Source organism: Echeneis naucrates, chromosome 22 (genome assembly GCF_900963305.1).
Source record: "Echeneis naucrates chromosome 22, fEcheNa1.1, whole genome shotgun sequence".
Lineage (NCBI taxonomy): Eukaryota > Metazoa > Chordata > Actinopteri > Carangiformes > Echeneidae > Echeneis > Echeneis naucrates.
Window position 1 is genome coordinate 15,033,966 of NC_042532.1, and position 16,168 is coordinate 15,050,133.

Here is a 16,168-nt window from a genome sequence, read left to right on the forward strand (position 1 = left end):
TGATCATTGTTTTACATCGTGTGTTTGCATGAGGAAAGAAGGGAATGTGTGACTTCTACAGGCTGAATGAAGATCCCATGCTCTGCCTTGCTAGTTGTTTCTAATCGTTGTCACTGGAGTTTTTGTCTCTCTTGCTCTCACAGCCCATTAGAGGAAGGATTACACAGAGTCATTGTCCATCCTCTATAATAGTGTATTAATGTGTGGGAGCACCGAGTATTTATTTAGATTTTTTTATTTTTTTTCTCAGAAGCTTTAAATGTAAGGATTCATCCAACTGCCTGTTTGGTATTAATGACACATGTCCTACTGTAGGAACTGAGAGGTATCTCTGCGCGGGAATTGGAGGCCTGTCGCAGGGAGCTTGAAGAGGGGTCGTCAAGGCAACGTCAGCATTTCCTAGAGGAGGTGGAGCTACTCAAAATCCAATCAGAGGAGCGACATCAGGATAGGATTAATCAACTGAAGGTAAAAAAGCAGATGCTTTGAAGGGCAACATGACAGGGTGGTTAGTTCTGTGGGACTGGTGTTGAAATTTTATATCGATTAGGCCATACATAAATAATTTCTATTTAAGGAAACACCAGAAAGGCCTTTCTAAAACTTATTTAATTCTACATTGCATGTTTATTTGACTCTGAATGAATGACCGAAACATTATGTAATACCACTGGATTATTGTGAGCTTTTGTGTGTGTGTGTTATGACACTGCCCCCTCTAAGCTTACAGCTGCACCAGTTCACTCCTAGGGATAGTTCTTTCTCTTGGGCTCAGTCCCACTGGAGCTTTATTCAAACCCAGTTTCCACATAATCCCACCATCATATATGCAGAAGAGCTCCTGTCTGTCTTTTTGCTCTCTGAATCTGTATGCTGCTGATTCAGGCGTGTATTTATGCTGGTGCCATCTGAACAGTGGCTAAATGGGACGAATCTAAGCTTTTTATCCTCTGATGCAGAAGGTTTTAGGGCTGAAGGTACTTTTTTTCCCAGATATTTAGCATTTGACCATCTGAATAGTGAGCCCAGTAGTCAGCTATAAACCACTGAGACATTTTTGTCGGAGAATTAAAAAGACAAACAAACAAAAAACTCGCGCTAAACTGCATCTTTTAACTCATGAACCAACACCACCACTTTATTTGAAGTTGGAGTTTGAAGAGCGTAAGGAGGCGGAGCTTGAGAACCTGAGGCGGAGCTTCACTTCCGAACAAGAGACGAAGGAGCAGAGCTACACAAGCAAAATGAGTCAACTTACTGCCCAGCTGCAGCAGCTTGATGCTGTAGTGGCTCAGGTACTGGATACACTCATACATGAATTAACTGCACAATCTCCTGTTTTTGTTTTACTTAATACAAGAGAAGCTTAAGGGCAAGACCAGATAAGCCATAGAAAATGTGTATTATTCATATTAAAGCTCGAAGAACAATCTTAGAGGTGAATGGGAAATAAAAATGAGGCCATTATTATTATATTGACACCGCCATGGATTTGTCTTCCTTTACACTATATCTTAAAGACATATCAATGAATCACTGTACTGATCTTGTCGTTTGTCTTTTACATTCACTCTCCTGTGGATTGAAACAGTAAAGCTGAAATGATTAACTGATAAATTAAACAACAGATTTTTTACTTTCAGAAAAAATGGTGGGAATAGTTTGAGCTTCTCTGGGGAAAGAGAAGCATCTTGGTTATTGCTTCAATGCTCTGTAATTCTTAGGTTTTGTTTTTAAAACGTTTTTGACTCACTTCACGAGTGATTTCTGTAGTTATTTGGATCTCTATTAATTGTGCAAATTGATCAAGTGTTGTTTGAACAAGCAGAAAAAAAAAATAATTTGTATACTTGTTGCCATGGCACCTGATCGGCTTGGCTTTTTTATGTGCGATATTACCACACACACACACACACCCCATGAGGCCAGCAAGGAGAAGCTTTGAGAGTTTGGGAGGGCTCTGTTGTCGGGGCAACACAATTGTATTGTTGAGGCAGGTCGCTGCATAAGTGTGTTTGATGGGAAGGGGAGAGAGAGGGAAAAATAGAGGGAAGAAATGGTGATAGCACAAGGAACAAATAGACTGCCTGGGGAAGGAAAGGTAAGAAAAAGATCTGGAAGAAAACTCCACAGAGAGAAAGTACAGCAGTGCATCCAGAAGTTGGCGTTCATCACTTCTCCACTGACTTGGAGTTTAAGCAGAGTAATCTGCAATGCTTGCCTGATCATCTTAATGTGTGTGCGTATGAATTAGACTGTATTGTGTCTTTCTGCAGGTATGTTATTGATGTATCTGAATGTTAACATTTGGTTTTGACTGCCTCTTGTTTTCTTTTGTATGTCGAACACTTCCACTGCTTTTGTCATGTCTGTTCTGCTGGGACGTTGTTGACCAGCTGGCTTTGTTCATACTGCTTTAACAAAGAGTTTTAATGTTGTCATTTGATTCATTTACCCTTGAATCTCCTGCCATGCCAGGAATCACGCTGTAAATTGTCGTCTTTTTGACAGCCATTTCGTTTTTAAACCTATAGCACTAGTGGGAGAGCGGAGGTCCACGGGCTAGTGCGAGTGGGATTGACAAGCTTTCTGTGTTAATTTTCCCAGCTGCAAGCGGAGGTTGGTTGTCTGCAGGGAGAGTTGGAAGGGAAGCGTGCAGAGATGGAGACCCTGGACACCCTACTTCAAAGAAGGGAACGCGAAAGTCAAGAGGGAGGCAACCTCCTAAAAATGCTCACTGATGACTTGCGGATTGCCAAAGAGGAAAGGTACATGATGCTCATTTTTGACCTGTTCAGACCTGATTTTTCATAAATCTGTCAAAGGCACCCATATTTACTCTGCCCCTCCATGTCACACTCGCTCGCATTCATTCTGACAATGGTCCCTTTTGTTAGATTATTTAAATGCTTATATTTTTATTTGAATTTAAAGTAAAGCAGAAGTGAAATCCAGTGACATCTATTTTGATGTATCTGGAGTTGTATTCATTTGCCAAGTGTGAAATGATCACGTGTCCACTTGCAATTGGATCACCCAAGGCACATCTTAATGTAAGGTCTGTCTACTAAATGGTGTGTGCATAGTTTTAATATAGCAGTTACAGGTAGATGAGATTTATGCATGTTATACAGTATGTCAGTGCTCAAGTAATGAAAATGTTATTTACCATTCAATTTTACTGAAAATAAGCTAGGATTTAACATCTTCAGTCTACTGGCAAAACACACTTGGGTGGTTGGTATGTTTTGTTTTGTTGTTTTTTTTTTTTCCCTTTTACCTGTAATAAAAAAAGGGTGCAAAACAAATAATCCCCCGACATGGTCATGCACTTGGCTTGGTCTATGTGTGTCTGACATGTTACTTTGGTTCTTCCAGGCGTGAATTGCAAAAGGCCAATGAAAAGCTGGGTAAGGTGCTGATTGAGATGTTCCGCAGCACTGTGACAACAGAGGAGCTTATTGGACAGAAGATTAGTGCCAGAACCAAAGTATCTCAGCAGGTGACTCATCAGAAGAGTTCAGCAGGAATCAAAGATACACATGAGTCAGGTATGTCTGGGTTACTCTGAAGCTACATTATGTCTTACTTTGATCTCACTGGAAACTAGATCTTTTGGCTTAAGCTGATGCACAGAAATTTGTTGGAAGTACATGTAATTTAAATTGTAAGATTCAGTTCTTCAGAGACCAAGAAGCCAATATTTGTATCAATACAACAAATAATTTTGACTCTTTTTAAATAGGTATTTTGGTTGCAGACTTGTCATCAGACGACCTGGAGCTGACCCAGCAGCTTTGTGAGAGTCTGCTAATTTCAGATACTCAGATCAATCCTGGGGGAGAAGAAGCAGCTCTAAATGCCTGCAGCAGCCTGCGACACACAGTAGACACACTACTGGAGCTACTTAACCAGGCCAACACACAGGTAAAAGATGCATAGATCCACTGATTCTTCCAAACGCATTTCTCACAATGCACATAAAAACAAAGATAAATCATTACCTGTTTAATAACTGTGGGGTTCTTTACTTTTCTCTAGCTGGAGCAGACTCATGATGTCCATGTTTCTCTGGAGGAAAGGTTTTCTCAGGGCAGAGAAGACTCCGCCCAGCTCCTTATACAGCACAAACTCTTATTGGAACAGCTTGATAATGAGGTGAAGCTGAAGAGTCAACTCCAGCTGGAACTCCACAAGGCAGAGGGTGAGTGCTCTGTCCTCGTTGGCGTTGCTTTGCTTGAATTATACTATGCTGCTGAGTAACAGGAGTTAATCCACTGAATGTTGTCACGCTTTCTCCTCTGCCTATGTTCCAATTACACTATTTGTACTGGCATTTAAACATATTCAGCAGTTTGTAGTGCCGTGCACAATGATCTGAAGTTTTGCTTCATCTCTTTAGGGCTGATAGAGGGCTATGTGGCTGAGAAAGTGGTCCTAGAGGAGACTCTGCTACAAAAGGAAGCACAAGAGGAGAGGTTAGTGGAGGAGTTGGAGGACCTGAAGGTGAAGTTACACCAGATGCAGAGCCTCACTAGAGAGCTGGATACCCTCAGACTGAAGCATCAGGAGCTCAGTGAAGAACACACAATTCTCTTACGTCAGAAGGAGCATCTCTCTGCTGGTCTAGGAGAGAGGGAAAAAGGTGAGTGGACAGGGCGTAAACCAATGAATTCTAGAGATTGTCTGTGTAAAGTGTTACAACACCTCTTTAGTGGACTTGACCTTCACTTATGTAATGTCTGCGCTCAGATGTGTCTTCTCTCCCTAGGCCATTGGCTCAGTTTAGATCCTGACGCAGGTTTGTGGGTCAGAGTGGAGTATTTGTGTGATTGTGGAAGGGGTGGGAAATGACTATGCAGTGTATTTGCAGTGCTGTGTGAGGTTGATGGTTGAAACTCTGCCATTGCTCGTAGCTTTTGGCAATGGCCATTGGAGTGTTGTGTTATCCATGGTTGTTTTTCCTATTAAATTATATTTTAGATCTGACGTTAAATTGAGTGCATTCAGTAACTTTTTTTTTTTTTTTTTAGGACAAAATGTCCAGCATGTTTGTGTGCTACTACATTTTTAAGGAAACAATGTGGGTAACCATCATCTCTCATTCTTTAAGCTCTGCTAGCAGAGACAGAGCGATTGACTCAGGATAGGCTGGACTTGCAGCGGCAGGCAGAGAAGGATCACGGCTCTCTGTCTCAGCGCCTCAGGGCCTTGGAGAGAGAATTGGAAGACCAAGAAACAAAGGGCCTGGAGACAGAGCTGCACCATAAGACCCACACTGAAGACCTCACCCAGCGTGTCCAAGCACTTGAGAAACAACTGAAACATGACCGGCAGTTTATAGAGGTGAAGTGTTAATTACTACGTCTCTGATTTGTACATTTAAAATGAAAGTCCCAATACATCTGCCCTTTCTGTTTATTTGAGTGTTACAGTTGGATTAACACTACATACTTGTCGCTGTCGTAGTTTTTTTTTTTTTGTTTTTTTTTTTTTTGAAGCACGCCACAGATGATTACTTTTGTTATTGCTTAATGTAGGGGACACTGTCTTGCTCTTCTTCCCTATATGCACAGGAGCAAGCAGTAGAGCGTGAACATGAGAGAGACGAGTTCCAACAGGAGATCCGAAGGCTGGAAGCCCAACTCAGACAGACAACCACTGTAGATAACAAAGGCCACAAGGTGAGATCTATAGCTGACTATAAACAGTGAACAATCATGTCATTCATTTTTCCCATTGTTGACCTCAATTTAGTGACTTTTCTGCCACATAGTACTCCCTATGCAAAACTAAGAATCTAAGGAGTAAGAGCCACAGAATAACGAACTTTTTGGCAGGATCATAGCCATTCCCACACTCTGCTCTTCTCTTCCTCTTCACTGGAATTGTACTGCTGTACAAGGGCAGCTGTGGATAGCATAGATTCAGATGTTGGTTTTGAGTCATGGAGTAATGTATTGAGTCTACTCAGGTCACAAAGGGGGCAGTCAGTTTATTTTAGTATGGACATTTTAAAGCATAATAACAGTATTGCAAAATGTATTGATATTTTTAGACAGTAGAAGTTACTATAACTGTGTAGCATTTGATTTTGACTTGTTTAATGTGTGACTGACGTGGTTGACGTGATGAATGTTTTGTTTTTTTGCCTGATTTTGCCATGTGTTTATCCCTGTGCTGATCGGATTGCTGTAGTTTGAGGACTTGGTTCTGCAGGTATGAAATCTAACTGTAGTGTACTCTTAGTTCCTCTGACTCTTGTGCATGCTGTGTATTGTATGTCCTTGTTTCAATGGAATACATAGATACATTTTTGTACTTCATATGCTTGCTCTACATTTTTTTCATTCATTACCTTTTCATCATCCATTGCTAATATTCATTTGGTTCTGCTTTGCTGATCTCGTGTATTTCACCTCCATTTCACTGCTCTCTGGAATGGCTTGATTTTGCTGTTTGATGCCAGTGGGTGCTGGTCTGGAATGGCTTATTAAATTACAAGCTGTACAGTTTTCCCATTAGCCCCCCTCCTTCATTAAAAATATTAGACTCTTGTCCTAAATGTTCCTACTACTATGCCTCTGCAGGTGGAAAGTCTACAAGCTATCATCAAAGACAAGACAGAGGACCATGCTTCCTTGCTCACAGCCAATCAGCAGGCACAGCGTGATCTAGCAGAACGCAACGAGGAGATAGACAAGCTAGCTGGGAGAATCAGAGAACTACAACAAGCATTGCTCAATAGCACTGAAAGCAATGGCTTTATCAGTCAACTTGAACAAGAGCTCCATAGAGCAAAGCTGAGGGAACAGGAACTCACACAAGTAAGATCAAATGCATACTTTCAACTTTGGATATTGTGTAGTGATGCACCTTCACTTTACTCAGAATTATACTCACCCTTTTTCGCACCTCAGGATAAACAAGCATTGGAGCAGCAGCAGTTGTCTAACAGGCTTCAGATTTCTGCTCTGCAGTCCAAACTGGATGAGACAAGACACTGTTACCATGACAACACGCATGACCCCACTCAGGAGCTTAGGGATGCCCTGGACACTGCTCAGAAGAGCCTACAGAGCAAAGAGCAAGAGGTCTGTAAGCTTATTGTGCAAAGCTGGTATAATGTAACCAGGTTCATTGTAGCTGATAATTGGTGGCTTTTGATTTACATTTGGTTGCAAAAATAGATTGAAAAAGAATACAAGTCTTTTTATAATAAAAATGTCTTTCAGGCTGAGTTGCTGCTGGGTCAACTGGAGAATGTGCAGAGAGACCTGAGCGTCAAAGAGGTGGAACTAAAACACCTGACTCTACAGTTTGAGCTAGTGACCAATCAGAATGCAGCTCATGTTAATGAGCTCCAAGAACAAATTGCTGCACTAAAGGTTCGAGTTACTGTCTCCGTACAAAACAGTCGTTGGGGGGGTGGCAGCATTTTGGGTTGATCTTTGGTTGATGTAGGAGAATCTGACTCTTGCGTTTGATGTCAGACTTGCACTACTTTACATCCCTGTAATTGTATTATTATTATTTTTATTTATTTATTTTTTTTAATTACAATTTTATTGCCATTTACAACTCTGTGTACAGGAGACTGTGTCAACACTCACTATAATTAAGGAGGAGAAAGCAGAACAAAGCAAGCTGGAGGAAGAGACCCTTCCCTCAGCACTGCTCCAGGAGAAAAACCAGGAAATCGACCACCTCAACAATGAGATCCAAAAGCTTGAACAGGCATTGGAGAATACCAAGGACAACAAGGTTGACATAAAAGAAATAGAATATTTAGATACAGTGTGGGAATACAGAGTTGACGATGATGTGTCTTCTCTTCATCTTTCTCTTTCTGATAAAAGGCTTTAGAGGTAGAGCTTGAGGATCTGCAATCACAGGTGGAACATCTTCAGTCTGAAATCACTAGAGTGCGTCAGGACAAAGAGGAGGAAGAGGAGCGCCTTCATGAGGTCATCAGTACCCTGCAGGCAGAACTCGCCACACTAGGCCCCAACCTACATGAAGTTAGTGACTCTCAGGATGGTGACAGTATCAATCCCTCGCCTGCTCCGAGCCCTGAACCTCACCACTATGCTGTCCTGGAACAGGACAGGAGCGCTGGGCCAAGCAGCCTTAAACAAGAGCTCAGTATGACTCATTCTGCATCCTCACGATCCCTTCGGTCTTCTTTCAAGGCCCTTCAGAATCAGCTTGAGACTGCAGTGGCAGAGAAAGAAGCACTGGAGCAGTTACTTCTCTCACAGGAGGAAGAGTATAGAGGGCATGGGGAGGAGTTTGGGAAAAGGCTGAAAGTTGAGAGAGAAAAGGCAGATGAACTCCAAAGTCTCCTAACCCTCAAGGAAACTATGCTGTTAGAGATGAAAGTCCAGGTAGAAGAGGAGAGGGATAGGAGGAAACGATCTGAGGAGGAGAAGAGCAGTCAGAAAGTTCTATCTGAAGAGGCAAGTGCTCTACGTGAGGAGAAATGCCACCTGAACACCCTGATTACTGACCTCCAAAAGAAAGAACAGGAGAGAATGAGAGAGATTGAAAGTCTAAAAACTAAGGAACAGGAGATGAAAATAGAAATGGGGGTCCTCGGAGAAACCAGTCTCACTCTGGAGAGGCAAGTGCAGGAGGTAAGAGCTGAGGTGGTAGACATGGAGGAAATGGTTGCAGGGGAAAGGGCAAAGATTAAAATGCTTCAGACTGTGAAAGGAGAGCTTTCTGCTGAATGTGAGGAACTGAGGAGGAGGGATAGGCAACTCCAGGAGGAAATTGAAAGACATAGGCAAGAAGCAATTTCAATGAAAAGCCTTGTTCAGGACCTTACAGCACAGCTCAATGAAAAAGAAACCACTCAAGAAGAAGCTCAGAAGGAAGTGCTGGTGAGTATCATTACTTTAAGTAAAATGTATTGTTTTTCATTGTGAAAGGCACACTGAAAAGTAGAAACCAGAAATCTTCTCAAAAGATGCTGTCACTTTCAAATTGATGCTAGATCTAAGTTGAGTTTTAATTATCTACCCAGTTTGTGAAAACAGAAGGCCATAAAATTCAGTTTGTTTTTAATCTACAACGCAAATATTTATGTTTGATGTTGCTTAAAAGATATGTGGTCAAGAATGCCGACTTGGCCTTAAGACTTGACCCACAGACCAGGATGGTGCATGTTTGGATATTTGCATTTTTTAATAGAAAGTCACCCAGCTAAATTTGTGAAGCTGATTAAACAAGCTTCATGTTCAGAAAAAAATGTGCCCCTACAGCTGCAGTAATGACTGCAGGCAAGACCACATCTGTTTATAGTTAGGAACGTAATGACGTGTTTCTACACAGAGACGGTAGAATCTCTCACAGAGGAAGTGACATTAAAATGAGGAAGAAGGCGGAAAATCTTGTTGCCTCTTGTTTTTAAAGCTCGCTCGTTTTATTTCTCAATTTGCTCCAATCCGTTGTGGCAAGTTGTGGTGAGGAGAAATTTTTGTCTTTTTAAAGTTACTATAAGGGGGACTTAGGTGCGTTGATTGTGCTGCTGCAAATCTTTCTATTCTGTCAAGCTTTGTTCCATTGCACCGTTTCTTTTGACATGCTGAATGTTGGCATAACGGTCACAGCAAGCTAAAATAATTTTTAATAGTAGATGTAGAAGATAACATTAGATGTAAACATTGCATTTACAACATGTGGTGCTCATTAAAATTCTGTTGCATTGCAACGCACTTAACTCATTAAGAAAAGGAGAGGGTTTGAATACACACACCTTCTCCAGGAAAGTGACCATTATGATAATTATCGTTAATATGAATACTTCCCCTCTTTTTTTTTTTTTCTTTTTTTTATAATCAGAAACATGCTGAGGTGACCCTGGCTAAAGCAGATGCTGCCTTAAGAGAGAAGGAGGCTGAGCTCCAAAGACTGAGTGCAGATAATCAGATCCTGAGTGAAGAGCTGAATGCAGTGAAACGGGGACTAAGCACCAGCACAGAGAGGGCTGACAAACTGCATGAGGAAGGCCAGGTGAGAATATAAAAACCAAGCTCACAATGTCTGATAGAAGGAGAGACACTCAGAATGGGCTAGAGTTCCCATTCTATTTGTATTATAAGTCATAACTGGGTTTTAATGTCACCTTCTATGTATCAGACCAAAGACCGGGCACTTGGTGACTTGGAAACTGATAACCAGCGGCTGAAGGCAGAGCTTCAAGGTTTACAGGAGCACCTGGCTTTACAGGAAGAGGAACTGGCCTATCAACACAAAGAACTACAGGAACTCAGACAACATTGTGAACAACAGGACACATTTCATCATCAACAAGGATTCACACAGAAAGGTGGGGACTTGAGTCTTGAAACGTAGATTGTTTTATATTCCTAATTTTACCCTCATAGCACATGATGGTGACATTTTCATTGTGTTAAGAACTAAAACATCTCCCTCACTAACAAATGGCATCAACTGCAACAAAAATGTACCATATTGAAATTTCTTCTCTTCCTTCATCAGATAACTCTTGCAGAGCTTTTTTGGAAATTGTTAGTGTCTCTCGCGACGAAGCCTGTCTGAGTTCTCCTGAGGTTTTAAGGAGACTTGAGTGCTCTGAGGACAGAATCGCAGAACAGCTGCACACCTCTGTTCTAGCCTCTCGCCTCTCTGAGCTCAGTGCTCTTGACAGCACAGGCTTGGATTTGCCCCAGGTCAAGACCTCTCCCAAGGCTGTGATGGAGCCTCCCCTCTCCAGGACCATCACACCAGATCCAGTTACACAGAGCACCCACTCCCCAGGCTCAGTGTCAATCTCTGACAACTTCTCCATTCTTGACTCTCTGGATGCTGACAAGGTATATTGTGTGACGTGCTAAACCTGCTGCTTTTTGTGGACTCTGTAAGAAGCTTTTGTTTCAGATGGGGTTAAATATTTGCAATTTTACTCTTAGGTGCGTGAGTTGGATGGACTTGACCTTACAGCCCCTCCATCTCCCCTTGGTTCCACCTCCTCATCAGTACCAGAATGGGCCAGTGATGGATATGGAAGCAGTGAGTATTTGAACACCAAGCCAGGTGCCTGCATGACTGTTAGCGATTTTTGGTTACCCAGGTCATGGTTTTCTCAAGGCACTATGTCAAGGCAAATTTTTTTTTATTATTATTATTATTATTATTATTTTATTTTATTTTATTTTTTTTATTAGATCTTGGGGAAAAAAAATTCTGAATGAGATTTGAGCTGTTTTAAACAATGTAAAGAAATTCCAGTTGCCTCAACTTGTGGTATTTAAATTTTAGATCAAATTCAACAAGGAAAAGTGAAACTCATTAATTTCTAACACAGAACAGTTCAAGGCAAATCTTAATAAAATTAAAGATTATAAAATAAATATTAAAATATTATAAATATCATACATATTTTTAAGAGGTTAATTTTACGGTTGTTCTTTTTTGTGGAAGAAAAATGCAGAATATCACCAGATTTATCGACATAACCCATCTGCTCTCCTCTTGTGGTTCAGATGTTAGTTCAGAGTTGGGTGCGAGGCTGCGAGTGGAGCTTGAACAGACAGAAAGATTGGACGCTCAGTTTGTTGAGTACCTCCGCTGCCGAGAAATCAATCCAACAGTTAACACAGATAGTGCTGCAGGAAGTATGAGCTACAGTGATGACCTGCTATCACCTGAGCTTCAGGTAGGCTTCAGCCACACTTCGCAATTATTCTATTTATTTGGCAGTAAGGTGTACATTTTATTCAGTTTCTTCCATCTTTCTCCAGGCTCTGTTGAAAAAAGTATATCAAGAAAGCTGCAGAATTCTCACCTTGTCCCAACGTCGTGCCACTTGCTCTATTCAACCTCATGCCTCAGATATGAAAGCATTCTCAATGAGCCAGACACAGCCTAACTGTGAAGACAGATCCACCCTATTGAACTTTCAGGACAAATCGTCCTCCAACCCTCCCATGAGCTGGCACCAGGAGAAGAGGGCACTGCAAGAAACTGTGATTGCTCTCCGAGAGCTGCTGTGTCGAATGGCTGAGAGGCATACACAAGTGAGTACCTGTGGCTTTAAATAAAGACTTTACACTAATATGCTGATGCAAATTAGGTGTAAATGACAATTATGTGACGGTATATTGCAGTTCCTTCTTTAAATTCTGCACTTATTTTACCTCCTATTTTATTACATTTGACAAGACTGAGACTGTGTTGACCTTTCATCTTTCTTCCTCAGTCTGATTACAGAGATCAGCTACACACTGATGGACAGGTCGAATCCCAACTAAAAGCAGAACTAGAGGAGAGCCAGAAACAATTAAAATGTGCTCATGACACTCAGCATGAGCAAAATAACAAAATACAGTCACTCAGGTATGTGCTGTATAAACTGTTTGGAAAATGAACTAGCTCTGTCAGTTAAAATTAACATGCTTTCATGTAATGCAACAAAAAGTGGTGAGAAGTAATGCTACAAATTCTCTTCTGTAGAAGAACTGTAGCAGAAGTTGAGGAAGCGTTGAAAATGGAGCAAACCACAGTGCAGGAGCTTCAACAACAACTGGAGCAGGAGAGAGCTCTGATTGTCCATAAAGAAAGAGAAGAAGGGGAAAGGAGAGAGGTAAGACCCAGGCTGAAACATTTTCAAAGGGGTTTGATGTAGATGTTCTTAGCATAAATGGAGAAAACTAATCAAAGTGAACTTTCCTTTTTTAAACTCAGAAAAATTACCCTTCTTTTCCTTCTGTAGGCTATGCAAATATCCTCTGAGCAGCAGAGATCAGAGTTTATGGCTCTGAAGGGTCAGGTAGAGCAGGAAAGAGTGTCCTGTAGCAACCTCAAACGTGAGCTTCAGATTGAACAGTCTCGCAGTTTGATGCTGGAGAAGCGACTAGGTGACACCCAAAAGGACTTAGAAGATGAACGTCAACGTTCTGCTCACCAGCAAGATGTCAACTCAAAAGAAATGTCTCGGCTGGAGCATCTCCTGACTGAAGCAGAATCTCGTTTAGGTGAGATTCACTCAAAACTTGCAGATGCTCACAGGAAGCTGGATGAAGAGAGAGACAGATGCTCCAGACAGGTTGATGAGCTCCGCCACAGACATGAGGCTGATGCTGCCAGAGACAGGAAGTTCATCTCTGACATGCGTGCCCAGCTGGAACAGGAGCGAAGGCAAGGGGAGGAGCTGGCAGCTGTAACAGACAAACTTAGATCCGAGCTAATGCAGAGCAGACGGAAATGGGAAGAGGAGAACAGAACAATGAGAGAAGGGCTACAGAAGGAGCAGGAGGCCGCCACTCGACAGCGTGTTGCTATGGAGACTTTGAAGGAACAGAAACAGGAAGCCACTCATGCATTAGAGGTGGAGCAAGAGCGGTTCAGACGTCAAGGAGTGGAACTTACAGAACTGAAGGAGAGACTCCGACTGCTGAAGGACAAAGAGAGGGAGAGGGATGAACAGATGGAGAGGGAGAGGAGGAAGTGGAGGCAGGAGCAGATGGAGAGGGAGAGACGACAGGAGAGGACCAATAATAAACTGGTAAGCTTTTACTTTTTTTTTTTTTCTCATAATGAATGCACATATTACATTAATATACACACACTAATCTCCTGATGAACATTTCTGACTTTAGTGTGAGTTGGAGTTGTTGAGGCAACAGGACCAGCACCGCATTCAGGAGTTCCAACACACACTAGCAGAGCTGGAAAGAGAGGAGAGAGAGATGGCTGCTCACAGGCTGTCTGGAAAAGCCACGGGGCAGCAGCGCAAGGCTTCAACTTCACATCATCAAAGCAACTTTCAGACCGACAACACACAGACAGGCAGCTCACAACAAAACCAGCAGGTACATAAATGGTTATTATTACATAAACACTGTAGGAGATTAACCTTCTTATATTTGTAATAGTGGTAATGATGAAAGTCTCTCTGATCTTTGACATCTTAACCATTTAACAACTGTTGGGGGAGTGTGTATATATAACGGTAGCCATGTAGATTTACAAGTGTGAATGGACCCATATGGTGCTCTGATGCTCTGATTAAATAAACTTACGTTTATCACTGCAGATCGATTCTACGTCTTCATCATCACCATCCAATCTGCTGGACAGATTGTTGAGGGAGAACTCTGAGTTAACAGAGCAGGTAACATCACTGAGTCAGGATAAAGCCACTCTCAAACACAGACTCACACTCCTGGAGCGCCAGCTCAGCTGCACGGAGAATGAGCTTGCTAAGATCACAGCAGAAACTGAAAACAGGCCCATCAACGATGTAAACAGCAACAACAAGGTCAGCAGGAAATGCAGCGCAAACACATTAAAATAGCATGATGGTATAACTTTTTGAGAAGCTCAAATAGGTTTTCTTTCATCCTAAAAACAGTAATGAGGCAAGCAAAACTTCTGTTTACCTCTGATTTCCAGCTGCAGCGTTTGTATGAGCGTTACCTGCGTGCTGAGAGCTTCAGGAAAGCTCTGGTGTACCAGAAGCGTTACCTGCTGCTGCTGTTGGGAGGTTTCCAAGAGTGTGAGCAGGCCACACTGTGCCTCATTGCTAATATGGGAGCACGGCCCTCCCCTCCACTGTCATCCCACAGACCCCTTGGACGATTTAGGGCTGTTGTGCGAGTCGTCATTGCAGTCTCAAGGTAGAAAGCATACTTGGAGTAAAAGTTCCTGAAAATGTACATTGTGTTTCTGTATGGATAAAACAAACACTATTTGCTTTTTGACAGAATGAGGTTTCTGACCAGGAAGTGGCAGCGGGCGATCAAAAGACTATATGTCTCTGGGGCTGGGAGTGGACATGCGCCAGGTCAGCTCACTGTATACAGTTAAAGATAATTTACACTGCTTCACTGGGTCTATGAATCTGTTTTTATTTATTTATTTTTTTTAATTGTTATGTCTTTTACAGGGCCTAAAGCTGAAGTTTTACGGCAGCAACAGCCAAAATCAAATTCTGAATCACCCCCACACAGAGACACAGTGTCAGCCCTAGTTCCACCCAGCAAATCACCCTTCAGGTTGCATAACAGGTTTGGCTTCCTTCTTAGCAAAACAATTTTTAAACCTTGAGACTTCAAATAAAATATTTCTGTAAAAGACTAGATTTTTTTTTTCCCTTTAAATAAGATCTCTTCTTTCTCTAGGACATATTCAAACACTACTCTGGCCTCGGGGCATTCAGGGGGTACGTCTCAGGACCCAGAGCGCTCCCTGACAGAATATATCCACCATCTTGAGAAAGTTCAACAACGGCTGGTGGGAGCTAGGCAAGGTGAGAAGCATTAAGTTGGTAGTTTGGCTTAAATAATTCTTGCGAAAGAAAGTGAGCTAAGTGCACCAAGGTGGAAAAGATGAAATCACTCTGGCGATTCCTTAAAAGTTTCAAGGTATCCAAAATTGATAACCCCTCGGTTTGTGAGCACCCTAAATAAAATTAGGTGTGTAGTCATCGGGCACTGGGTGAATTTTTTATTTATTTCAGATTCTTCTATTCTTTGTCATTCATTATCTAGGATAAGTTCAGTACAAGACAGTACAAATATTTCTAGAAATATTATGATGTTTTAATGGGCATCCTAACATTTCCAGGGAACATGTTATGAAATCCCAAAAACCTTTGTGCTCTATCATCTCCCAACCTAGTAAGCAGGACTCATTTAGCCGTGCCCCCTAAAGAGGAAAGGAGGATACAGTCAGCCTGTTCCCCTGATATGATTGGTTATCGGCAGCGCTGGCTGCAGGAGAACAGGACGTGGCTGTACCTGAGCTGCTTGTCGCCACTTTACCTGTATGGTCCAGGTGAGTGTGAGTGTAAAATACTCACTCCACCAAACAATAAAGAGCACAATGCTCCTTTCAAAATGGGTGCTGATTTTTACAGCAGTCAGTAAGTGCACCAGTTAATACGCTGGTCTCTAAACAAGGATGTCCTGCTGGTTTTAGACACTCCTATAATTCATAGTTTCATTTATGTATATTGCAAATAACCTTGGACATAAAATGTTTGAATTATAGCAGGGTCTGAAATCTGCAAATCCACTGCTGTGTTTAGAGAGGTCTTTGAATTCATTCGAAGAAGTACAAGTGCAGCTATCAACAGTGTTTTGGGTTTTTTTTTTTTAACTTGTATGATGCATTGGTTGCTAGTAATGCAAGTAATTAA

At 41.8% G+C, this 16,168-nt stretch overlaps 1 protein-coding gene across 3 annotated transcripts in view; it reads left to right on the forward strand.

Annotated features, from left to right (window-relative positions):
- The window catches only part of pcnt (pericentrin), a 31,779-nt gene that overhangs the window by 15,116 nt on the left and 495 nt on the right, over positions 1-16,168 (forward strand). The window contains exons 31-60 of one of the 3 annotated variants that reach the window (XM_029494552.1): positions 316-468; positions 1,149-1,295; positions 2,608-2,768; positions 3,379-3,551; positions 3,746-3,927; positions 4,042-4,204; positions 4,403-4,645; positions 5,114-5,346; positions 5,577-5,684; positions 6,199-6,219; positions 6,591-6,827; positions 6,921-7,094; positions 7,236-7,388; positions 7,594-7,764; positions 7,860-8,885; positions 9,847-10,017; positions 10,144-10,333; positions 10,507-10,841; positions 10,938-11,037; positions 11,511-11,683; positions 11,769-12,044; positions 12,227-12,363; positions 12,481-12,610; positions 12,740-13,531; positions 13,626-13,838; positions 14,063-14,287; positions 14,422-14,645; positions 14,733-14,812; positions 14,915-15,035; positions 15,150-15,277. In XM_029494552.1, the coding sequence (XP_029350412.1) occupies positions 316-468; positions 1,149-1,295; positions 2,608-2,768; positions 3,379-3,551; positions 3,746-3,927; positions 4,042-4,204; positions 4,403-4,645; positions 5,114-5,346; positions 5,577-5,684; positions 6,199-6,219; positions 6,591-6,827; positions 6,921-7,094; positions 7,236-7,388; positions 7,594-7,764; positions 7,860-8,885; positions 9,847-10,017; positions 10,144-10,333; positions 10,507-10,841; positions 10,938-11,037; positions 11,511-11,683; positions 11,769-12,044; positions 12,227-12,363; positions 12,481-12,610; positions 12,740-13,531; positions 13,626-13,838; positions 14,063-14,287; positions 14,422-14,645; positions 14,733-14,812; positions 14,915-15,035; positions 15,150-15,277 (6,640 nt within the window). The remainder of the gene's footprint in view (positions 1-315; positions 469-1,148; positions 1,296-2,607; positions 2,769-3,378; positions 3,552-3,745; positions 3,928-4,041; positions 4,205-4,402; positions 4,646-5,113; positions 5,347-5,576; positions 5,685-6,198; positions 6,220-6,590; positions 6,828-6,920; positions 7,095-7,235; positions 7,389-7,593; positions 7,765-7,859; positions 8,886-9,846; positions 10,018-10,143; positions 10,334-10,506; positions 10,842-10,937; positions 11,038-11,510; positions 11,684-11,768; positions 12,045-12,226; positions 12,364-12,480; positions 12,611-12,739; positions 13,532-13,625; positions 13,839-14,062; positions 14,288-14,421; positions 14,646-14,732; positions 14,813-14,914; positions 15,036-15,149; positions 15,278-16,168) is intronic. The other 2 variants (XM_029494553.1, XM_029494554.1) reach the window with 2 other exon arrangements.